Source organism: Tachysurus fulvidraco, chromosome 21 (genome assembly GCF_022655615.1).
Source record: "Tachysurus fulvidraco isolate hzauxx_2018 chromosome 21, HZAU_PFXX_2.0, whole genome shotgun sequence".
Classification (NCBI taxonomy): domain Eukaryota; kingdom Metazoa; phylum Chordata; class Actinopteri; order Siluriformes; family Bagridae; genus Tachysurus; species Tachysurus fulvidraco.
The window spans coordinates 9800923-9826933 of NC_062538.1; the positions used below are offsets into that span (position 1 = coordinate 9800923).

Genomic DNA, 26011 nt, shown 5'->3' on the forward strand with positions numbered 1-26011 from the left:
CATTGCTTAGAATGATTAAGATAGATGATGTACAGGATCCGGATTTGTGTTTTAACCACACTTACGTATGACACATCGGGTGTAAATAATAATAGTAATTTTAATAAAATACAATCCTGAGGTGGGTGGGGTGCAGATGTACCTGTTTCCTTGGGTGGAAATTCACATTCATTATTGCCGATATCCTCGTCATCCTCCTCTGTGTGGCTGAAAGAGTTTAAGGAATCGGACCTTGACCTTTGAGGTGATTCGTTCACAACATCTGTAGGCTGCAGGAAAACGGTGTGGACGTCCTGAATGTGAGCTTTGAGCTCATCACAGGATTCTGCACGGAAATCGCAACCATCGCACTGTAGCACCTCCATCACTGAACACTCCCTGGAAAATCAGGGAAACCTGAAGAAGAAGAAAAAAGGGAATTCATTAATTAAACAGACTTGGGGATGTGTAGAGACGTTGTCCATCCTGCAGTGACCTGTCTGATCACCTCAGCACAAGTTTACAGCAATCTCAACTATTTCAAATCCCCAGCGCATCTTAATTTCAACCTCATCACGATCGATATGAACAACACTGATGGAAACAGCACTGAAAGCCCTCCTCATGCTCGTCGAGTCTTATATTCTGACACAAAAGATGTCGTGTTTCCAGGAACGCTCACTGAGACGGGATTACGACTGGATTCGATCTCTTTCTTCATGACCTTGGGATAAAGCCGCAGCTGGAGAACACCAGCGTATCTCCATATTTACATCTCACACGTCTTCGGCACACTGCATTAGGTCCTTCTGAAGCAATGAGGATTGCTGAAAGCCCTTACATGGCCATGTTCAAAAAGAAAAGGATTGTGAAAAAAAAATAAAAAATCAAACAGAGCTGGCATAATTATCCCAGAACCCAGAGTTAATCGATAGCCGTCTCACAGAATCTCCGTCACATCAATAAATCTTCACTAAAATATGAACTGTGCTTTCAAAAAATCTGACATGTTTACTGATGCAAAGGAATAAATATAAAGAAAATCTTAGATGATGTGTATACATTAATGTAATAAATTAAATAAGTAATACAACTGTGTGTGCTGCTGTTACACAGAAGTAGAGTTACTACACTCTGCTAGATTATTTTTCAAGAAGAGCACTAAAAGGGCAAGTCGTGACCTAATGGTTAGAGAGCCTGACTCGTAATCCTAAGGTTGTGGGTTTGAGTCTCGGGCCGGCCACGACTGAGGTGCCCTTGAGCAAGGCACCGAACTGCCCAACTGGTCCCCGGGCGCCGCGGCATAAAAATGGCTGCCCACTGCTCCGGGTGTGTGTTCACGGTGTGTGTGTTCACTTTGGATGGGTTAAATGCAGAGAACGAATTCTGAGTATGGGTCACCATACTTAGCCGTATGTCACTTCACTTTCAAAAGTGTTTTAATCTTCTCATACCACTGCAATATGTTAATTGTCAATAAGGCAAAAAATATATTACTTTGTCAAAGAGAAACCACAAAAAACAAAACAAAAAAAAAACAGAATGTGTAAACTTCTCTGTCCTGAAGACATTCCTTGTGAGAAAACCTAAAGTTTCAGCTTTACTCCTGCAAAGTTCTGGCTCTGTAGGCTCCTTCCATAAGTGTTAAATAAATATCTCCTTAAAAACATATCAATGAATATGCATTATGAATCAGTTTATGTAGTCTGTTCCATACAAGTCCCTGTGAATAAGCTGTTACTATAGAAATGATCACATATTATAATGAAGGCATTAATATTAATATAAACCGCGACTACAAGAAACAGTTGTTTTGATGATTGATTAGATGGTTAGAATGTGAAAAACTCCTCACAGGCACTAACACGAGGTGCATGCTAACAACTGTGCAATGCATGAGAATATTATCAAGTACTTATAACACCCAAATGTAGCACCCCAACTTAGCATGATGGAGAAATTCTGTACATTTTTTAAATAAGCATCACAAGATTTTTTTGCAGCTATCTGTTTCAAATTCTGTTCAATTCTAATCAGACAAATGGCAAGTAAAGGCAAAATAAATATACACCAGCTGTCTCACCAAATGAAAGTCTCTGATGCTAGATTCATTTTGTTTGTCATGTGTGTGCATGGGTTGAATCATTCTGGCATGTGGAATCAACTCCAAAGCTTTGGGGTTGACTTTTAGTTGTCAGTGCATGGAATCACTGAATCAACTTTTCTTGGGTTCAACTTTTGTGCGAACCAAAAGCAACTTATTATAATATACAATATACTGTGTATTGTGTATATGCAAGACAATTAAACAAAATAGTGTTTAAACAAGTCTAAATTTATCAACACTAATGCAGCAGAACAAACCATGGCTTTGCTACAGAACTGTCAAAAGGATCAGGTGCAGGTTTGTTCAAGAGGTGAATTGTCAAAACTGTCAATCAATCACCCCAACTACCACACCTCTTATTTATTTGTTGTAGGGATAGAAGATTGGCTCAAAAATGTTTGGGGAAAAAATGTAAGTTTGTGGATATAACTGGATGTAATTTAAAATATAGGTTTGGTTCCTTGTCCATTAACTAACATAGAAAATGACCACTAGAAGGCATCAGAGACATTTCAGCTTTACTTTTAAACTACATGAGGCAAACAACACAGTGTAATGTAAAGTGTTCCCATACTTTAGAGGAGGATTGCTTGCACTCTTCCATTTCCATCAAATGTATTTTTTTTCGTTAAACGAATTGAAGTGACATGCAACAGTGTGCTTCGTAACACACTCCAAGGGGAAATTTATTGCCATGAACAATTTTACCCTCAAGTCTCCATCAGTGAACAACAAAACAGACCTCATTTCCTGATTACACAACTGTGTTTTTGACTATGTAGTATTGTAATAGAAGGGAAATTATTTATAAATCCCAGTCTATGATGTCACCCAAATGAGGATGGATTTCTTTTTGTCTGGTTCCTCTGAAGGTTTCTTCCTCATATAAGCTCAACAGAGCTTTGCTTTGCTATTGCCATATATTATACAGTTGTGTGAAAAAGTCTTGGCCCCTTTATTGTTTTTTATTTTTTTCACATTTGTCACACTTTAATGTTTCGGATCATCAAACAAATTTAAATATTAGTCAAAAATATAACTTATCATAACATAACTAAACTATGTTTTATCACACCTGAGTTCACTTAAATAATACCTGACTGATGAAGTGAAGCTCAAAAGCTACACATCATGCTGAGATCCAAAGAAATTCAGGAACAAATGAAAAAGAAAGTAATTGTGATCTGTCAGTCTGGAAAAGGTTATAAAGCCATTTCTAAAGTTTTGTGACTCCAGCAAACCACAGACAGAGCCATTATCCACAAATGGCAAAAACATGGAACAGTGGTGAACCTTCCCAGGAGTGGCCAGCCGACCAAAATTACCCCAAGTGTGCAGCGACTACTCATCCAAGATGTCACAAAAGACCCCACAACAACATCCAAAGAACTGCAGGCCTCACTTGCCTCTTTTAAGGTCAGTGTTCATGACTCCACCATAAGAAAGAGACAGGGCAAAAATGGTCTGCATGGCAAAGTTCCATGATGAGCAAAAAGAACATAAAGGCTTGTCTCAGATTGGTGATCCCCAAGATTTTTGGGAAAATAATCTGTGGACTGAAGAGACAAAAGTTGAACTTTTTAGAAAGTGTGTGTCCTATTACATCTGGCATAAAAGTAACACTGCATTTCAGAAAAAAGAACATCATACCACCAGTAAAATATTGTGGTGGTAGTGTGATGGTCTGGGGCTACTTTTTCAGGACCTGGAAGACTTGCTGTGATAAACGGAACCATGAATTCTGCTGTCTACCAAAAAATCCTGAAGGTCAATGTGTGGCCATCTGTTTGTGACCTCAAGCTGAAGCAAACTTGGGTTCTGCAGCAGGACAATGATCCAAAACACACCAGCAAGTCCACCTCAGAATTGCTAAAGAAAAACAAAATGAAGACTTTGGAGTGGCCTAGTCAAAGTCCTGACCCGAATCCTATTGAGATGCTGTGGTATGACCTTAAAAAGGCGGTTCATGCTTGAAAACCCTCAAATGTGGCTGACTTACAATAATTCTGCAAATATGAGTGGACCAAAATTCCCCCACAGTGCTGTAACAGACTCATTGCAAGTTATCGCAATATCCAAAATCCAAAAATTGGATGCTGTTAAGGGTGACCCAACCAGTTATTAGGTTCAGGGGCAAGCACTTTTTCACACATGGCCATGTAGGTTTGGATGTTGTTATCCCTTAATAATAACCTTCACTTAAAAATGCATGTTTTGCATGTTGTGTTTTCTTGTGTTATTTTTGACTAATATTTAAATTTGTTTGATGATCTGAAACATGAAAGTGTGACAAACATGCAAAAAAAAAGAAAAAAATAGGAAGGGGCCAACACTTTTTCACACCACTGTATATCATGTATTTTAACTAAATATAACAAAAAGGTGAGTCACTGCCTTATGAGTGGTACTGTACAGGTTTATCTTATGCAAGCTTTAATAAAGATCTGCCATGCTCTCTTTACAATGAAATAGGAGTGATTGTGGATAATTATTCAAATGTGTGTGATGTGTGGCATATGATACCACAGATATCATGAGCACAAATTAATATAAATTGGTATTAGCATAAATGAAGACGTATACAGGTAACAGAACTACACAACACACACACATCAGCTCTTAAAAAAATGTATTTTTATGTTTTGTGTGATGTGCAGCCTTGCTATGATTCAGAGCAAGGGTACAATTCCACAGAAGGCCTTGAAATCTTTAGAAACAACAGACTGATCCATTCTTATTCCAGAACCTCACACACTCCAGACCTCGAAGGCAAACTGACTTGACGGCTGATAAACAGAAGTGCAGCATTTCTTATAGTCAAGGACAGCAAATGAAGGACTCGGTGCTCAAGTGGTCCAAGGCTGAGTGAAGAGTGATGAGTGAAGGTCAGAGGAAATGTGGAGCTGTGAACAAAATAAAAACAGCATGCGGAACGGTGTGTGTGAGAAACATTAACTTTATTACAAAAGTTTATTAAAAAACTTTATCAAACTGAAGTTTCACTCGCTACATACTGCTCTCTGTGTGACGGGACATGGCACCTTCACTGAGACTGACAGACACAGAGGCAACGCCTCCTTCACTGAAATTGACAGGCACAGAAGCCGTGCCACCTTCACTTGGACTGACGAACACAAAGGCCAAATCTCTTTGACTAGGATTGACAGACACAGAGGCTACACCTCCTTCACTGTGACTGACAGGTGATGAGGTCACACACCTTCACTGATATTGACAGGTACAAGGGCCATGCCGTCTTCAGTGAAACTTATAGACACAGAAGCCACACCCCATTCACAGGGACTGACAGGCACAAAGGCCACACCTCCTTCACTGGGACAGACACACCAAGGTCACGCCTTCATAACTAAAACCAAGTGACATAGACTAAGCTCCCTCTTTCCTTTTAAAACTTCTAGTGTATAAAGCTCTTTTTATAGAATAATATACAGTCAGTCAGTGAGTCACACTACATTATTACATTGTACAACTTTAACTTATTTCAATTTATGTGTTTTTTTACTGTTTTTGTTAGCACGCTTAAATCGGCATGCTCAAATGGTATGATATTGTGACTCTAATGTAATTTTGAAAAGTTGACGTGCTTTTTACAAACCTGGACTAATCAGAAACTAAACAAAAGAGCTAGCAGTAACTTCTGGTTATACACTATGGCTAAAATTGTTGAAAATCCCATTCCAAATTCATTCTCTCTTTGCTGTTATTATATCTCCACTCATTGTGGAAGGCTTTCCAATAGATTTTGGATCATAGATGTTGGGGACTTGTGTTCAATCAGCCTCAAGATGAGTTCAGGCATTGATGGATGCAAAGGGTATGGGGAGTGTTCCAGTTTATCCCAAAAGGTGTTCAGTGGGGTTGAGGTCAGGCCTCTGTGCTGGAGATCCTCCACCCCAACCTTTGTAAGCCATGCCTTCAAGGAGCTTGCTTTGTGCACAGCTGGAACAGGTTTGGGCCTCTTAGTGCCAATGAAGGCAAATTGTAAAGCTGAAGATGACATATACAATTGTGTACATCCAAGAGTTTGCATAAGAACCACATATGGATGTGTTGATCAGGTGTCCACATACTTTTGGCCATGTAGTGTAGATGGTTTCCTATCATTCCAACAATAAAATTGATAGCTACAACTGAAATGCTAAGCCACAGCATTTTTAACTGTCCATCTTATGGCTCCAAAATGGCGTTAAGGAAGGTGTTTTTCTGTGTGTGACAAATAAAAGGACTTGAAGGTGAAAATAATCATGAGAACCTTCCTCATACCATACTAAACTAACTACTAATGACTAATAAGGGAGAAATTTCCCAAGTCTTTGTTGCTATGACAAGTGAAGAGCAGTGCAGGTCCTTCGAGATTCAAGGACAGCAGCCATTTTAAGAGTCAGTCCTCTGTGTGTGCGCAAGTGTGTGTGCAAAGTCTCTGGTGAAATCTCAGTCCATTGGTTATAACCTCATATCCCTGAAGTCTTTTCAGCTACGATACACGTAGAAAAGACAGATGCTAATGCAAATGCTAATGATGTGGTATGTATAAAGAATGATGTTCCTCTGGAGAAGTGCTGACAAAAAAATGTGTCCTACAAACACACAGCTCAGCAGAAACGCTTCACTTCTGCCAGCCTGACTTGGCCATTTTATATGTCAGAGCGAAACCTCAGCCCATCTCAGGATTAAACACAGTGCACAAACACAGTCTCTGAGCAGGTTCTCAAGGACAATCACTTCTTTAAAAAAATAATAAATCTTCTGCAGGCTGGAGGAGGAAAGTGCCAGCTCGGCTCCATGAGAGGGTCTAAAAATGCAAAGCATGCCTGAAACGTCCTTTTTTCTCTCCAGAGCTCAAAAACATCTGCAGCGCTGGGGAGAGGAGCAACGAGACAGAGAGAGATAGAACTGTAATGATACACTACAACGGCTGCTTTAAAAAGAGATCTAAAATGGTTCTCTCAGTAACGCTACACCAACTCACTACAAGGTTTCCTAAGCAGTTCTTTGGATGGTCAATGGTTCCAGTTTTCTTAGAGATTCTATTTCAAATCTTTTCTAAAATGGGAAATGTCTCCCAAAATGAAAAATTTAAAAGATGCAACTTAGGCATTAGATTTAGACAGAACCTAGATGGTACAGCTTCATACATTAACCATCATCATGCATGTTCTCATTATCTCCAAAACCAAACTGGGGTATGTGGGCAGGGCTACAGGCATAATGGCAACAGCATCATCAGCATGGTTTGTGTGGGATTTCTTTATCAGCATGCATGTCTTTCTCCATGTTTTTATTCTTATCTACGCTTATGTGCCGCTTCTCAATCGTTCTCAGATTCAGGCGTGCTACACGTGAGGTTAACCACGCCCACTAATTTAAATTTCACGGTATGCACGGAATAGAAAAACCTGTAACGGTAGACATTTTATTCTGCGGAAACGGAATATACCGTCATACCGCCCAGCCCTAACTCTTATTAATACCTGTCCATTCATCTCCTAGTCAATGTCAAATGAGAAAATGCTGTAACAATAAAAAATATATATGTATTTTTGTTTTGTGGTAAGCACCAACCGTTGCGGTAAGTGTTTTGGAATTTTGCCATGTGGTAAGCAACCAAGCAGTTTCTCCACATCGGTTCATTCTTCTAGCCATCGCAGTCTCAATCACTCCAGGTCAAATTTTACACTTAGACCTGTCTCACAGATGCTTTTAGATAAAAACAGAGATACGTTAAAAGCACTTTAATAAAGAACCATTAGATGTGTTGTTAAACAGCGATAAGAACACAATAAGATAAGATAAGAACAAGGACTTCATATCCAAATGAATCAAAATGACATTTCTACATAAATAAAGCAAAAATATATATAGGTGCATCTTAAAAAATTAGAATTTCGAGGAAAAGTTCGTTTATTTAAGTAATTCAACTCAAATAGTGGGACTTGTGTATTATGGAAATTCAGTACACACAGACTAAAGTATTTTAAGTTGTTGGTTCTTTTAATCGTTATGATTTTGGCTTACGTTTAACAAAAACCCACAAATTCAACATCTCAAAAATTTAGAATAGTTCATAAGACCAATAAAAATTTTTTTTTAATGAATTGTCGGCCTTCTGGAAAGTATGTTCATTTGCTGTATATGTACTCAATACTTGGCTCCTTTTGATTTAATTACTGCCTCAATTCGACGTGGCACAAAGGTGATCAGTCTGTGGCACTGCTGAGGTGGTATGGAAGCCCAGGTTTCTTCGACAGTGGTCTTCAGCTCATGTGCATTTTTTGGTCCCTTTTTTCTCATTTTCCTCTTGACAACACCCCATAGAATCTCTACGGGGTTTAGGTATGGTGAGTTTGCTGGCCATGGTCATTTAACCAACTTTTGGTGCTTTTGGCAGTGTGGGCAGGTGCCAAATCCTGCTGGAAAATGAAATCAGCATCTTTAAAAAGCTGGTCAGCAGAAGAAAGCAAGACGTGCTCTAAAATTTATTGGTAAACCAGTACAGTAACTTTGGTTTTCAAAAACAATGTGGACCAAAACCAGCAGATGACATTGCACCCCAAATAATCACAGACTGTGGAATCTCAACACTGGACTTTAAGCAACTTGGTCTATGAGCTTCTCCACCCTTCCTCCAGACTATAGGACCTTGGTTTCCAAATGAAATACAAAACTTGCTCTCATCTGAAAAGAGGACTTTGGACCGCTGGGCAACAGTCCAGTTCTTCTTCTCCTTAGTCTAACTAAGACGCCTCTGACATTTATGTGGTTCAGGAGTGGCTTAACAAGAGGAATACGATAACTGTTGCCAGATTCCTTGACACGTCTGTGTGTGGTGGCTCTTGATGCCTTGACCCCAGCCTCAGTCCATTCCTTGTAAAGTTCACACAAATTCTTGAATCGATTTTGCTTGACAAGCCTCTCACCACTGGGGTTCTCTTGGTTGGTTGTGCATCTTTTTCTTCTACACTTTTTACTTCCGCTTAACTTTCTGTTAGCATGCTCGGATACAGCACTCTGTGAACAGCCAGCTTATTTGGCAATGAATGTTTGTGGCTTACACTCCTTGTAAAAGGTGTCAATGATTGTCTTCTGGACAACTGTCAGATCAGCAGTCTTCCCCATTGACTGTGTAGCCTAGTGAACCTAGTGTGAGGACGTGATGATCCAGCGGTTAAGGCGCTGGGATCTTGATCAGAAGGTCGGGGTTCGAGTCCACAAGCTGCTGAGCATCAACGTTGGGTCCTTGGGCAAGGTCCTTAAACTCACCTGCTCCAGGGGTGCCGTCCCTATGGCTTGACCCTGCACTCTGACCCCATAACCTGGGATATGCGAAAATTGGGCAAGTTGTGGCCTAATGATTAGAGAGTCTGACTCGTAATCCTAAGGTTGTGGGTTCAAGTCTCGGGCCGGCCACGACTGAGGTGCCCTTGAGCTCCCCGGGCGCCGCAGCATAAATGGCTGCCCACTGCTCCGGGTGTGTGTCCGCGGTGTGTGTGTTCACTGCTGTGTGTGTGCACTTTGGATGGGTCAAATGCAGAGAACAAATTCTGAGTATGGTTCACCGTACTTAGCCGTATGTCATTTCACTTCACTTCACTTCAAATTGAGAGACCATTTTGATGGCTCAGGAAACCTTTGCAGGTGTTTTGAGTTGATTAGCTGATTGGCATGTCAACATATTCAAATTTTTTGAGATTTGATTTAGTGGGTGTTTGTTAATGTGAGCCAAAATCATCAATTAAAAGAACCAAAGACTGTTTCACTATTTGAGTTGAATTACTTAAATAAACGAACTTTTCCACAACGTTCTAATTTATTGAGATGCACCTGTAAGTATAACATTTTAAAACAACAGACTGAAGATATTTTTTGTGGTCCCTTTTGACATGCGGACGGCAATCAAAATTAAATTTGAAATTATGATTTGAAAAAGAAACGTTGCAGTTGTATAGAAATGTAACAAGCTGGCATGAGGCGATGGATCAGCACATTGTTACGCATGAACACGAACAGGACGTTAAGCTGATTAAGTCACAGAGGTTTTTAGTCCACTCTGTTGCACACTACACAGATTTTACTTTATGTGGATGGAGATTCGGGGTCACAGTGAGCTGAGCTTTAACACACATCTAATCAACTTCTTAAGAAAATAATCACCAGCTGAAGGAGAACGTTCTGGTGTGGTTCAACCAGACATGCGACATCACACAATAAGATGAAAGCAGGACTACAAATTATTATTACAAAGAACAGTGCTTGGAGTAAGCAAACAAAAACAGCAACCGGAGATCTTGAGCGATTAAAACTATTTATTACCAGCATGTTCCAGAGTATCCAATCATTTGTTGGGGTTTTTTTTGCAGTTAATGCGGAAAATACTGGAACTCTTCTGACTCGTCCAGTTCAGCTTGTTCTAGTCAACTGTCCTTCACATACTTCTTTATCAAGTTCTTACACAACCCGGTGCGTCAGCTTTGATTATTATCTTAGAGAAGAACGAAGGTTTATTCAACAAGCTGCTGATTCAACAAGCTGTAGTTAGTAGACATGGCAACTTGAGCCATTCTGGTTAAAACCATAAGGATTGCCAGCAAAACATCTACAGATCATGGTGTCTTCTTGTTTTGTTTTTTTTGTCAGCACATACTTTTTCCAGAGTGCTTAATCTTTATCTTCTTTACTATCATGTAGTTTCTACATGAGTCAGAGTCTTCATCATCTTTGAGAAGAATAACAGAATTTTCTATCCATCTATCACTAATTCTGATGAAACAAAATTCTGTGTGGAACATGGGCAGATCATGACCCTCATTCATATCTGTCCATTTATTCCCAAACAATATAATCTTTAAAAATGCAAATGCAAAAAAGAAAATGAGTTTCTTCTACAGCGAAGTTCTTTAGTTTCTTCACACAGGAAGTGCTCGTGTTCATGAACGTAACCATGAATTTTCTATCATACTTTGGAGTCACTGGAGCACATATCTTGTGACTCTTCCAGTTCACCTTGTTCTATGTGATGTCCTTCTTTATCAAGGTGTGTCACCTTCAGGTAGTGTTATTCAAATAGCTATAACCTTGAAGTATGATTTTTTTTTTAACCTTCAGAAAGTTTGTACAGAAATGTCCCAGACCCAGTCTCTTCAATTATGCCTAAATGTCACCAGACATATTAGTTCATAAGAAAACCATTTGATTCCTAACGGTCCAGTCATTTACATTTTAACTGTGTTTCTTCCAGTTAAATCAGTTTGAGGAGGCAGAACACATTCAATCACCTTCAAGTTTTTAATATTGAGGAGTAACTAAAGAACTATTCATTTGAGTTGTGATAAAGCTGCATTCCAGCAGAACTAAACTATGGCTGAAAAAACCTTCATAGACTTGGTAACTATTATCAGTAGATAAACACACACACACACACACACACACACACACACACACACACACACACACACACACACACACACACACACACACACACACACACACACTATTCTAAGTAGTTTTGTCACAAAAATTTGACTCGTAAGATCAAGGGTTTCTGTGTTTTGGCACTGGGAACATCTTATAACTCAGAACCTTATTTCTTTACTTCCAGATCATTTCTTTCTTTGAACCATTGATCCTAAAACCCCTAGACATAAAAAAAGTGTTTGTAACTGTGGAAATTATGTAGGAAATTGTGACTGCGAAGAACTTTTTTGTTTTGTTTCTACAAACTAAATCGCAAAGATTTCTCAACAAACAACGGTTTTGAAATTCTTTTGACGATTCTTTAAGATTGACCTTTACTTCACTTACTTACAGATGCCCTTTTTTCTCCGGTGCATTCGGAGAAATCGTCTAAACCAGATTTACTAAAATTATGTCCTACAAAATCCAAAAAAGAAATAAAATTTGACCTAGGATAAGTGCGTACTGCACATGGCTACCAGTAAAACCACACAGATTTTGCATAGTGTGATTTACCCATGCAAACTAAAGCCTTTGCATCATTAAATCCAAGATCCTGTCAGGCAAAGTCAATGACGTCCTCATAGATCATAGAATTGATCTAAAAATGCATATGGAATTAATTAAGGGTAATACCCTAACGTTACCCTAAGTCTTAAATAGACTTGGAATGAAGAGGAGTCTGAGACTTACCAAGACTTAGAAACCTAAACATTGGGACCAACCAAGAGTCAGAACTTTACCCCATCAGAGCTGTAAGACACATTTACAAATAGTATTAACTTCTTTTTCTTCATGAATACGATAACACCATTTATATCTCAGATAAAGCATAACATAGCAAAAATATCATTGTTAAAAGTGCTTTGATGAATCAGGAAATGAGTGGAAAAGAATTCAAGATCATTCAAGATCTTCTAATATTCGTAAGCCAGTGTTCTGGCCCTCCTGCTGTATCTGCTGTAATCTTCTGCTTCCCCCAGCAAATCCCTTTCAGAGCAGATGGCAGCAGACCTGAACTGGGTCAACCATTAACCAGTTACAACATCTGAATGAAGCACCAACACACACATTAAAAGAATGTATCAGTTCTACTTCTGCTAATAAAAACTAAGTACAAAAAAAAAATTCTCTCTGAGGTTGAAAAAGGGTTGAGTGGCGAGATTAATGTGATGAGTGTGCGTGCAGTTTGATGACATCCTCTTGCAGCATTTCCTGAAAGAATCTTCTCTGTGGAAAAACACTTCCTGTTTAAATTTCCCAGCATTGTGACCTTGGGCACCTGGACTATGCTTTCTTTTCACTCGGAAAAATCATGCTCATTAACCCCAGGAACACGGTCTATTTATCCTGTATGGAAGGAGTCTCCACTATCAGAAGTTTGTAACAGTCAAAGCTTTAACTGTCAATTTTTCAGGCACAGGAATTGTCTACAAAATAGAAGAGCTCTACTTTTTTTATGGCTTTCAGAATGCAAGTAAGAACACGATCGTGCCTGTTTTGTGGATGTTTCACCGCAATAATAGTATTGTAACTATATTAACTGTACTATATATAACTGTATTATAGTAACTATAATAGATAAAAAGGGGAACTTGGGGATTTGGTGCTACATTAAATTAATCAACTTCAGGGAATAACATGAGCATACAGTCTTATATAGCAATAAGATCATACAATTATTTAAGAAAAACTCCATGTCGGTGTCGTGCTGTTTATCACCTTGAGGGGGGATCATTTTCATATAACCACACAGTCTGGAGAGAGTGTTATTCTGCTTATACTACACCAAACACAGCGTTAATTGATTAACACACTACAATTTCATGATGTGGAACATCTAAGAGACAAGTCCTCTTTTCATTTACATCTCTCTCTTGCTCTGTCTCTCTCCATGTGTATGTGTCAAACACATTCTTCTCATTCTGGGAAATTCTGCAAAGCCTTCCTGAGACTCTAACAATGCATTTTGTAAACATGTATTTTTAAATAAATTTTTTTTTTTAGATCATGTGTCATGTCTGTCATACATAAACGAATAAATGAACTTACTGGTTATGGTACAGCGGGTACTATGCCATGGTACAGCATGGTACTATCAGAGCTGTGCTGTAATAAAAAAATTAAAAAATAAAGCACACCTCCCAACCAATCAAATTTGAGAATTCAACTTGTCTTGGGTACAAGCTATAATAATTTGATTAAATTCACAGGCTCATTAACCCATACATCGATCTATCCATTTATCAGCTGACAAAAAAAAATCTTCCCATTTCTAAAACAATTACCCTCAAGCAAAAACCAGTTTCTTCGCTGTCAACATCTCCACCAGGAAGTGTGCTGAATGTATTGATGCAGACATACAGCAGTTTTTTAATGGTAGTGTCACACTATCTGTGGTAAAACATTAATTGTGCTTTCATCCAGTGCGTGCTGGTAACAGACGAGCCTTCAGATTTGTTCAAAAAATAAAGCTCTTTAGAAGACAGCTGTCCTTATTCCTTCCTGGTGAATGTAATTTGTTTAATCTGCTCAGAATGATTTCCATCTCCACACAGCGCTTTCTCCTGACAGGAACACTGCTTTAAACAGATCTGTATAACAGGAGTGGAGGTGACCCTCAGCCTGTTCCGCTTCAGAGCGAGTCCATTTCAGTACCGCTAACATTCATCTGTCCACCATTTTGTGCTCCTCAAGGCTATGAAGAGGGCCTTGTTCCTTTTTTTTGTTCCTCCACACACCCTCCCTGAAGCTCGCTATCCTATTACACACATGGCATGGAGTAACCTCAGCAAAGATCTTCGGATCCGCCTGTGTTTTTTTCCCTTCACGTTGGTGCTTGTGAAAGCAGAAATGGTGTTGATTCAACCTCTTCCTTCACAGAGGATCTGTTTTAAACAGACAGCAGCAGAGAAGAAGCAAAGCTCAGTTCTCCAAAATGTTCTTCTCAAGAACGGCGAGAGGAACTTAAAGTCATGTTTCCATTACTGAGATTCAAGACAAAGGAATTGAAAGGAAGATGCATTGCTAACTCTGGTTTAAGGATTAACTTTACTTGTTTGTCATTTTGCATTACTAAAAGGTGGAGTTTGTACGTTAGAAGTGATTTGGATAAAGAAAAATTTGATTTGTGGATCAATTACTACTTTAGAAATAAATGTGATACAACAGTGTGATGATTTACAAGCTCACATTTAGAGCACCGTGCTCTACTGGTGTCTATACGTTCCTCACCAGGTTAGCATTAAGATGACATCAACAAAAAGACACACACCTCAAAACACACAGTTGCAATGAAACCGTTTCCTGCACACACACACACACACACACACACACACACACACACACACGCACACGCACACGCATATGCACACGCACACGCACACGCACACGCACACGCACACGCACACACACACACACACACACACACACACACACACACACACACACATACACACACACACTATGACCCAGGTTGACCTAGTTAGTTAGTAAGCTAAGTCTTTAGCAAAGCCACAGTGATGCTCCATTACAGTGACAACAGGTCACTCCCACTGGCCGTGTCCCAAACCACCAAACTTTAGCAAATTTGTGCGGTCTAATTACAAATCACTATACACAAACCTTAGTGTACTACATCAATCTGAACAATTCTGTGTGCGTTTTTTTCTGGTTTGGATTTAGAGTTTCATACATTCATAAAACTCCAATTTATAAGGGACAAAGAGAAAACAATGAGTGAGGAGAGAAGGAAAGAAAGCTCTGAGGTTCAGGACGGTGTTAAAGAAACCACAACAGCTGGTAAGACGTCTCACCACACCAGATCCTTCTCAAGAACTGCAGGGGTGTGTGTGTGCGTGTGCATGTGTGTGTGTGTTTCAGTCATATACTAACCAGACACTATGGAAAAAGGTTCATGTTTCTTACATCTGCATGCTGAGCGGTTTTTATTTTACCCCCACTGCGTGTCAGTGGAAGTTTTTTATTAACTAATAGATCATTTTCTTTTTATTATATTAGATATAATTTTTTGCACTATTTTAGAATACATTTTAAACCTGAGACACATTTATGGTACATTCACAAGAGATCAGTAAAGTTCAACTTCAAGTTCAAGTTCAAAGACACTATTTCAAAACACAAAACTTCATTTTCATAATAAATCAAATCTAAATCCTAGAGGCACACATATATTAAAAACAAATACTATACACACTGTACAGACCTGACATTAAAACCTGCCTAATACTGTGTAGGTCCAATTTGTGTTGCATAAACAGCTCTGACCCTTCCAGTTATGGACTCCACAAGACCTCTGAAGGTGTGCTGTGGAATCTTGCACAAACACATTAGAAGCAGATCCTTTCAGTCCTCTAAGTTGTGAGGGGGGGATCGAACTTGTTTGTCCAGCACATCACACAGATGCTACATCAGACTGAGATCTGGAGAATTTGGAGTCCAAGTCAACACCATGAACTCTTTGTCAGGTTCCTCAAATAGAGCTCAACAATTTTTGCAGTGTGGCAGAGCTTCTTCCTGAAGCACAACTGTTATGAAATGTTTTAATTGGTCTACAACAATGTTTAGGTAGTTGGTACATGTCAAAGTAACATCGGCATGAATGTCAGGTTCTGAGGTTTCCCAGAACATCACACTGCCTTTGCTGGCTTGGCAGTAAATTGTAATGCCATCTATACCCCAGGTACGTCATGCACACACTTGGCCGTCAACAAGATGATGTGATTCTTCAGACTACACCACCTTCTCCCATTACTTTATGGTCTTGCTCTGATGCACTTTTAAAGGTGGACACACGACTCTGTCGCTGGTTCACAAATCGTCCTTCCTTGGACCCCTTATGGTAGGTACTAACCACTGCATACCAGAAACACTCCACAAGACCAGCTGGTTTAAGAGATGCTCTAACCATCTCGTCTAGCCATCACAAATTGGCACCTGTCAAAGTCCTTTCACTTGCCCATTTTCCTGATTCCAACACATCAACTTTGAAATCTGACTGTTCATTTGCTGCCTTATATATCGCCCCCTCCATGACAAGTCCCAATGGAACAAGATAATGTTATGTACATCAGCTGTCACTGGGATAAATGTTCGGGCTCATCGATGTATAACTCTAGAGAGAGAAAAGAGGAAATGTTTAAAATAAAGTGTGTAGGGATTTAAACAGAAATGTTTTCAGTAATAGTTTAAAGCTTTCAGAATTTATGATCTGAGATACGAGAAGTTTTGCTCTGAGCTTGAAGTGCTGTAGAATGACCTCTATATTTCGCTTTATTGTAATAATTCTAGATTAATTTTGGTTACTAAACGTTACCACGGTTAATATTCAAATCAGAATACTTCCAGATTTTCTGAACTTCTAGATTTTCTATTCAGTCAATCAATGCCATGCTGTCTTTGTTTTTATTGGAAGGTTTCTGCATCTATACTTTATACAGTAGGCTTTATGCTTTTACACAGTGAGTCTGTGGGAGTGCAGTTTGACGTGTTGTCTGTGGAAATACAATGCATTTTGTTGCAGTTTTTGCATGTTTTTGATGTGTGTGATTAGGCTCAGTGACAGCGTGTAGTTTCAAAAACAACAGTGCAGAAAATGAACCTCGAGACACTCCTCACAAGCTATGTGAGAACAGAAACTGTGTGCACTGGAAATGAGTAGTAATGAATGAGTGGGGAAAACTCTTAGCTCTTACTAGCTGACAGTAAGACTTTCACCAACAGAAATTTTTGGTGTTAACAAGCCAAAAAATACGCTTCTATTCACACACCCACCAGTCATTTCTACCCAATCACTTACTTACATTCTGCATTTAAATAGTCTGTCCATCTGTTAAAGCCATGATTGATTTTTATGCTTTGACATTGTATTGGAAATTAAAGGTGCTACATTAGTAATGCTTCTAATTATTTATTATCAGAGCTGTTCCTTTTCCAGCTGAAGGCAGAGTGAATTCATTAATGCTAAAGCGGCGAGTGAACTTGTTCAATGTTTAATCAGTTTGGAGATCAGCAGGTCTTTTGGCGGTGTAGAGGAAGTGAGAGAGGTGAAGGTTCCTCTCCTACAGAACGCTGCTGTTCTCTCTGAAAGGACGACTTGTTTTCTCACCACTTCTCCATTCACCGACACCAAGAAGCGCAAAGAATTTCACACACAGCATCTTGCCTGCGTTTTATCTAAAAAAGCCTGATCTTATTTTTACCATTTCTTCTATTTTGCTTCTCACAATGTGGCTAGTGTAGCTAACGGGCAATTTAAACCTATACCCTTAAATTTAGCATAAACTGCATGTAGCCTGCATGCTTGTAGAAACTGAGATATTGATTATCACATGGCGCCAAATAAACACATCTTTTTTTGTCAAAAAATGTATTTTCCACTATTTACTATCTAATAAAATGTGTATTGAACAATACAGCAGACATTTACAGTAATGATGGAAATCTGTGTGTGTGTGTGGGGGGGGGATACATCTGTCTGTCTCTTTTATTCTTTATGCCTATGTATCTGTAGGCTTTTATAATCCTGAAACCTGAGTAAAATTATTAGGAATGGGGAAAAAGTCATTGTGTTTAAAAAATTTAAACCCACACTGATCAATGGGTCAAACCTTCATCTAACCTATAACTGGAACAAATCTATTTTAAGAAAATGAATATAATATACTATAATATAAGATTTAACAAAACTAGGTGATGATTATTGGTGCCCCTCCATTTGTGCATGTGTAACCTCCCTTATCATGAGTCATTTACCCCACGGGTGCCAACACTTCTGGAGTTTACTGTAAATACATAGATAAAAGCAAAATAATAGAATGAAATATACAGTGCCTTGCAAAAGTATTCATACCCACTGAACTTTTCCACATTTTGACATGTTACAAATACAAAATAAAATGGTGTCCAATTTTTTTTTTTTTTGCAAATAAATATCTGAAAAGTGTGGCATGCATTTGTATTTAGCCCCACTGAGTGCCACCTTTTGCTGCAATTACAGCTGCAAGTCTTTTGGGGTATGTCTCTACCAGCTTTACACATCTACAGAGTGAAATTTTTGTTGATTCTTCATTGCAAAATAGCTCAAGCTCAGTCAGATTGGATGGTGAGCATCTGTGAACAGCGATTTTCAAGTCTCACCACAGATTCTCAATTGGATTTAGGTCTGGACTTTGAATGGGCCATTCTAACACATGAAATGATCTAAAAAACTCCATTGTAGCTATGGCTGTATGTTTAGGGTCATTGTCTTGCTGGAAGATGAATCTCCGCCCCAGTCTCGAGCCTTTTGCAGACTCTAACAGGTTTTCATCTCAGATTGCCCTGTATTTGGCTCTATCCATCTTCCCATCAACTCTGACCAGCTTCCCTGTCCCTGCTGAAGAAAAGCATCCCCACAACAGGATGCTGCCACCACCATGTTTCATGGTGGGGATGGTGTGTTCAGGGTGATGTGCAGTGTTAGGTTTCCGCCACACATAACATTTACAATTTTGGCCAAAAAGTTCATTTTGGTCTCATCTGACCAGAGCACCTTCTTCCACATGATGCTGTTTGTTCACTAATGTTTTTCACAGAACAGCTGTATATAAATTATACACAGGTGCACTCTATTTACTAATTAGGTGACTTCTGAAGGCAGTTGGTTTCACTGGATTTTAGTTAGGGGTATCAGAGTTAAGGGGGCTAAATACAAATGCACACCATGCTTTTCAGATATTTATTTGTAAAAAAAAATGTAGTCACCATTTAAAATTTTTAGTCCACTTCACAATTATGTGCCACTTGCAGAAAATCCCAATAAAATACATTTTTCTTTGTGGTTGTAACGTGAAACATGTCAAAATGTGAAAATGTTCAGTGGGTATGAATACAATTGCAAGGCACTGTACATTCAACTCACACATACTCCTATATTAGGAGGTTCATCTCTCTCTCTCTCTCTCTCTCTCTCTCTCTCTCTCACGCACACACCTCAGCTTGTCTGTCTCTCCTCTCACCTTCACATTTTATGAATCAGGGGCCCGCTAATGTTAACAGACCAGTAAACAGATATCCAGACTTTGCAGGCAGTTATAACTTTCCTTTTCACCCCTTACTCTCAACATCCTGCATCGTTGTGTTAAAGATCATGGATCTGATTGTCTGGAGAATGTTCTCTTACATGTTCTCCCTGTTCCACAGTCAGTCTTTCACTTTCATCTTTCCAAAAAGTTCACACGACTGCAAAGGTTTCAGTATACTGTAATTACACTGTAATAATTTGTGATTTTAAATAATCTGTATGAAACAATGCATTATTATTTAAGGAGTAAATCATTTAGGGACGTGCTGTCATCGAATCCACGACACTGTCACAAAGCGGCTTGACGGTAAGAAGCATTCATGTTAATTTTTTTTTAATTACCACAGATTTGGGCAAAGACTTTTAAAGTCCACAGTATTGTCTGGTCATCTCAAATAGTCATATATAAATATCATTACAAACTTATACTCTATGGCCAAAACTATGTGGGCACATTACCATAACACTTACAGATCCTTTTTGAACATTTCATTCCAGATTTTAATTCACAAGTTTCCCACAAGTCTGGCTTCGGGATTTGTTCTTATTCAGAATTAGTGAAATCGGGCACTGACGTTTGGTGAGGAGGTCTGGGGTGCACAGTCAGTGTTCCAGTTCATCCTAGAGGTGTTCAGTGGGTTGAGTCAGACTGAAGGACACTGAAGGACACTTCTATTACAGCTTTGACAAACTATGTCTTCATGGAGCTGACTTTTTGCACAGGAGCATTGTCATGCTGGTACAGGTGAAATTAGTTCAAGTGAAGGAATATTTGTAAAGCTACACCATAGAGACACTATACAATTGTGTGCTTTCAATTTTGTGACAAGAGTTTGGAGAAGAACCGCATACGGCTCTTTGATGGTCAGATGTCCACAGACATTTTGTCATATGGTGTACCTAGGTGGTTAGCTAACTGCCAGTAAACTAGATCAAATTATCTAGAAAAGTAGGGTGTCTTAATTTACATGGTCATTTTCACACCGATTAATTTAACAGTAAAACAAATTACTATATAATGTTAGTAGTAGAAATGTGTAAAAGTATATTTAGTGTCATTTCTGGTAATCAGGGTGTGGTGATGTTAAGGTTATGAAGAAGCACATACTCTTTCACTCATACACCACTTACACACACTCGTGTGCACACACACAATGAAGATCTAAAGAACCTCTGAGAAGTGCGACACAAAAGCCGATCGAAATGGTCGACTGGCTGCAAGTCGTGTTGCATTGTGGGAAATCACTTCAGTACTACACAACTTATCCTTCCTTTTGAAGCAAACCCCAAACAGAACTGCAACGATAACTGTAGGGTTAGTGTGTTAGCATGATGCTACAAATACTGCAAATTAAGAAGTAATAGTAATGATTTATTAAAAAATGCATATTCTATAGATCTACTATCTTTCTGTGGTTGTTTAAGGATTAGTGAACATGTGGGTCAGCACTGAAAGTGAACCTTTGGCTATCATTCAGTTACATAACACAGCTTTTAGCTTTTCCAGGCCCCTCTCTCTCTCTCTCTCTCTCTCTCTCTCTCTCTCTCTCTCTCTCTCTCACACACACACACACACACACAAAAGAACAGTCATGTGTTTCCATCACCTCCTGTCTCTGTTTAACATCCAGAAGCTGAGCAGAGTGATGATGTCATCAAAGAGCGACAGAGACTGGGGTACAAACATGCTCTGTACAAGATAATTTAGATCCCACACACAATATCTGAAACAAAATTATACATTGTTTAACAAAATGTCCCTGTTAAAACTCTCATTCAGTTCAAGCATCGTCATTACGAACTGTCTGCTCATTACAACTCTAAAGTGTAATAAACTCTCTAACTCGTTGAACCAAATACTCAACAACCATTGGCTTTTCTAATCAGCTGACTGAGGATCTGAAAACAAAGGTAATTGATGCTTACAAAGCACAAGGAAGGCTAGCAAAAGATATCAAATCATGTTCAACTTGCCGTTTCCACTGTCTGAAACGTCACTAAGAAATTAATTAAAGGCAGCTGTGGAAGCCAAGACAAGATCTACAAGACCAAGAAGACTCTCAGACAGAACTAGACATATGCTGGACAGAAAAGGAAAGCAAAACCCTCTAATGACTCCAAAGACCTGCAGGATGGTTTACTGACATCAGTGGTGATGAACCATTCTACCTTCCAACACGGCTTGCATTTGCAATAACTTAATCACAAAACTCTTGTCATATATTTAAAACCAGAAACATTTCGGGGGGAAAAAGTGCTGAGGCCTGATGATAATGGAAAACTTAGATAAGAAGGAAATAGGAGGAGCATTTGAAAAAAGAACACCTTGCCAACAATTAAGCAAACACTGCATGGGCAGATGGAAGAGTACATACTGTATAAAAGGATGTAATCAGCAAAGTATGGAAGCCAATGGAACACGGTCAGTAACCAAAGTTGAAAAGAGACTGGTTTCTACAAAAGGAAAATGATCCAAAATAAACCTCAAAGTCCACCATGACCATGACTTCAAGACATGCAAGATGAAATTTTTGGAATGGCCCTAACAGAACCCTGACTCGAACATCATTGAGAATTTGTGTGTCGATGTAAACAAGCAGTTCAGGCAAGGGGGCCCAAAGATATTTCTCAGGTCTGGAAAGCTCTTCAAAAAATAAAAAGATTAGAAAAAGTGTGATATCTGCTAAACGCACACGCTTTTATACACACATCTAAATTCCTGTGGATCTATTTTTCCACCTCACCTAGGAAGAGCACTCACTCATTAGATTTTGTTCTAATGTCTCCATTCAGCTAACTCCTTTGGTGAAATTCCAACTTTTGCATAAACACAGGTGAGGGACATGAAGACGCTGCAGGAGAACATGTTCAAACTGGACTGGCAGGTTGGCAGAATGAACCTATGCTGACGAGACACACATACACACACCCACACACCATACTAAAGAGTGTAGTGTTTGTAAATGCTGAAAGGTTCGATTAAGACAGACAACAGACGACAAAATTATTCATAATAAACACCCATGCTGTTTGTATCACTGGGTTTCCACTCAGCTCTACTATAGAGCAGCAACAGAAAGATCTAAATCCTAAATTTGACAATTCAGAACCCCTACACTCCTTGATCTAAAAAGTGTTTTTCAATGTCTGAGTTGAGCTCATGCATCAAGTTTCATTAGAAAAATTCAGTTTTAGCTTCCACACACACACACAGACATCCTCCATTTTGAATTTTAAAAGCTCGTCCTCCTCAGTTGTCGCAGTGATCTCAGTGTCAGCAGGTTTCTACACTGACCGGAGTTATTGCAGAAGCAAGCAAGCAAATGCACACACACACACACACACGCACACACACACACACACACACACACAACACACCCCTTCATTCATTCACATTATCTGCCAAAACAGGAGTATGACAAGATAAAAGATAAAAATAAAGAAAAAAATTAAGATGCTGTGAAACAACTCTATTCAATTATTCGATTAATACACATAATTGTTTCATTTCTTTGATAATTAATAATTAATAGTAGAAGTATGAATTTGTTATTTCCTTTCAAAAAGCAGAGCGTTCATAATGTGCAACAGATGCAAGCTGTATTAAAATCAACCAGATCACAGATCACAACCAGCTCAATGTCTTTTTTAATTCTAGAAAGCAAATAAGAAATATATTTCGATATTTAAAATTCTTATAGACTATTAAACATATCTGAAACTCAACTCAAAACTCTCAAAAAAGGTTAAAGAACCATGAAAACCATTTCTTATATGTTACAATTACCACTAAGAACATAATGAAAACCTGAGGATGAAACCTATCAACAAAAACTCCATTAGGTTTCGAGCCGTTTAAAAAATAATAATAAATCTTAATTTTTAGTTTTTAAATACCTGTCAAAAAACAAGCAGGAATTTTCAAAACTTTTCACTCAATAAAGAATCACTGTAATGTATGTTAACCTTAATGCTAATATGTCAAAATTATCACGTGGATTAACAAAAACTCAATAAAAGCGTTTAATCTGTAGGGAGAACAGAAAAAATAATACCGAAAGATTTAAATGACAATTAAAAAAATATAATACTGGAAGATTTAAATGACAATGAAAATCTTAATAAATGCTCAAATCTTCTTAAACCTATACAACATGTGACAGGAAATAAAAAGGGCAATAAAAGCCATTCTAACAGCCAGGCTAATCTGTTAAAATGACATGAAGAACACAACAGGAACCTGAGGTGGATCGTTAATATTCACCAACACTTCTGAAAACAGTTTTTATTATCATGGAGAAACCTCAAAATCACCAAAACGAGGTTTAAAATCTCCAAAAGTACAAAGAGGAACTTTGAAAACTTGTGAAGGCCACTACTGGTAGAACATTAGCATGAATGTGGCTGCATTAACATTCTCCTCTCATCCACAGCTGAATGTGACAACCTCCGTCGCTGCTTCTATTCACCCAAAAAAAATCTCACAAAAAAGGGAACTACAACTCCAACACACACAGACAAGAACAAATCCATCGAGAACAACAACAACCTGAGTTCATCCTAAACCTCAAATGAACCATAAACCCCTGATAAAAACAGAAAAAGATAATATTTACTCTAACAGCTCACTATGTGAGGTTCCTCGTCCAAGCAAGAGTAGAAGCCAGAGAAGAGAAGTCAACCTTTGTTCTCCTGTCTCACTCCTCCTCCTTCCTTTCTTTCTTTCTCTCCTCGGAGACTCATCCGCCTCCCTCCATTTTATGGAGAATAATGCCGTACCTGACAGCACGTCCAAAAAGACGCCAGAGACGGACAGAGATGAAGACGAGGAAGAAGAAGAAAAAGAAGAAGAAGGAGGAGGAGAAGTCCAAACACTTCACTTTTCACCTACACTTCCATCCATCCACATGAGCGAGTGCATGAAAAACATCCAGATCGTGTTCAAGCTGAACGTCAGAGAGCAGGAACATTGGCTTTTTTGTACTCAGTATGTGTGTGTGTGTGTGTGTGTGTGTGTGTGTGTGTGTGTGTGTGTGAGAGAGAGAGAGAGAGAGAGAGAGAGAGAGAGAGAGAGAGAGAGAGAGAGAGAGAGAGAGAGAGAGTGTGTCTGTGTGTGGACGTGGAGAGGAGCTGCAGCAATGCCAGCCACACTGACTGTCGCTTAATGGACGATCCCACAGGAGAGAAAGAGCAGAAAAGAAGCGCAATGGCTTCTCCTTCTTCTCTTCCTCACACACACACACACACACACACACACACACACACACACACACACACACACACACGTCAAATAAAGCTCTTTTGGACCAATCCCCTCTCCAAACACATCAAGCATTTGTCCATTAGATGATCTAAACAAACACACATTAAGAAGGTTTATAAATAGAGGGTTGGAAGAAGAACTGAGCAGGAAGCTCTCCGTGTGTTTCACTTTAATTATACTCTGATCATCTCAACCTTCTCCAGATCTTCAGCTAACACCAGCACGAGTCTAACCTCCACCATTTGGCCAAAAAAAATAAACATAAGCAGAGACAGACAGCGAGATACAGAAGCTTCATCGCAGGTCTTTCACGTCGAGCTTCAATTTCCAAATAAAGCACACACACACACACACACACACACACACACACACACACACACACACACACACACACACACAGACACAGAGTCAGCGCGTCACGGTCCACCGAACACACCGTGGCTTTCTCCACACTGCCGCGTTTAAGACCCGGTTATTCCGCTTTACTCACTATTTCGGATCTTCTGCTCCGACTTGTCCCCGTGTGTCCTGGTCTAGTTGATGGCCGCCATTTTTTCCCTCCGCCTCCTCCTGCGCCCTCCGCGTGCGCGCGCCGCAGCTGCAGATGACCCGAGATCCGTCCGTCCGGTTCCCAGTACACACACACACACACACACACACACACGCGCGCACACACACACACACGAACACACACACAGAAGAAGAAGGAGGAGAAGAAGCAGGAAGAGCAGACGAAGTTTTTGGACAGCAGCAGGCAGCAGAGGGAGCGCGCGAGATTCAGCAGACATTGTACAAGTTATTAATGGGAATAAGATTAATTATCAAAAGTAATAATGTGTGTATTATTATGTTATATTATGTTATATTATATTATATTATATTATATTATATTATATTATGCTATGTTATGTTATATTATATTATTTTATATCATATTATATTATATATACCAAAGACACTTTATTGTGGTAGAAGAAACATCAGCTGAATTCTGAATTCTTTCACTCCTACAAGTGAATATGACAGATTTAATATGAAATATAAAATGGGTTTATTTTATGTATTTATTTATTTATTTATTTATTTCAACAACAGTGGTGAAAAGCCA

The 26011-nt window shown here is 39.0% G+C and overlaps 1 protein-coding gene across 4 annotated transcripts in view; it reads right to left on the reverse strand.

The window, feature by feature from the left end:
* The window catches only part of znf462 (zinc finger protein 462), a 42293-nt gene extending 16714 nt beyond the window's left edge, over positions 1–25579 (reverse strand). For 2 of the 4 annotated variants that reach the window (XM_047805385.1, XM_027139855.2), the window contains exons 1-2: positions 25394–25575; positions 143–396 (exon numbers count right to left, since the gene is read on the reverse strand). In XM_047805385.1, coding sequence (XP_047661341.1) covers positions 143–365 — 223 coding nt within the window. In that variant the 5' untranslated portion in view covers positions 366–396; positions 25394–25575. Of the gene's footprint in view, positions 1–142; positions 397–24256; positions 24380–25393 lie in introns of those variants that run through there. The other 2 variants (XM_027139856.2, XM_027139858.2) reach the window with 2 other exon arrangements.
* Positions 25580–26011: the final 432 nt, after the last annotated feature.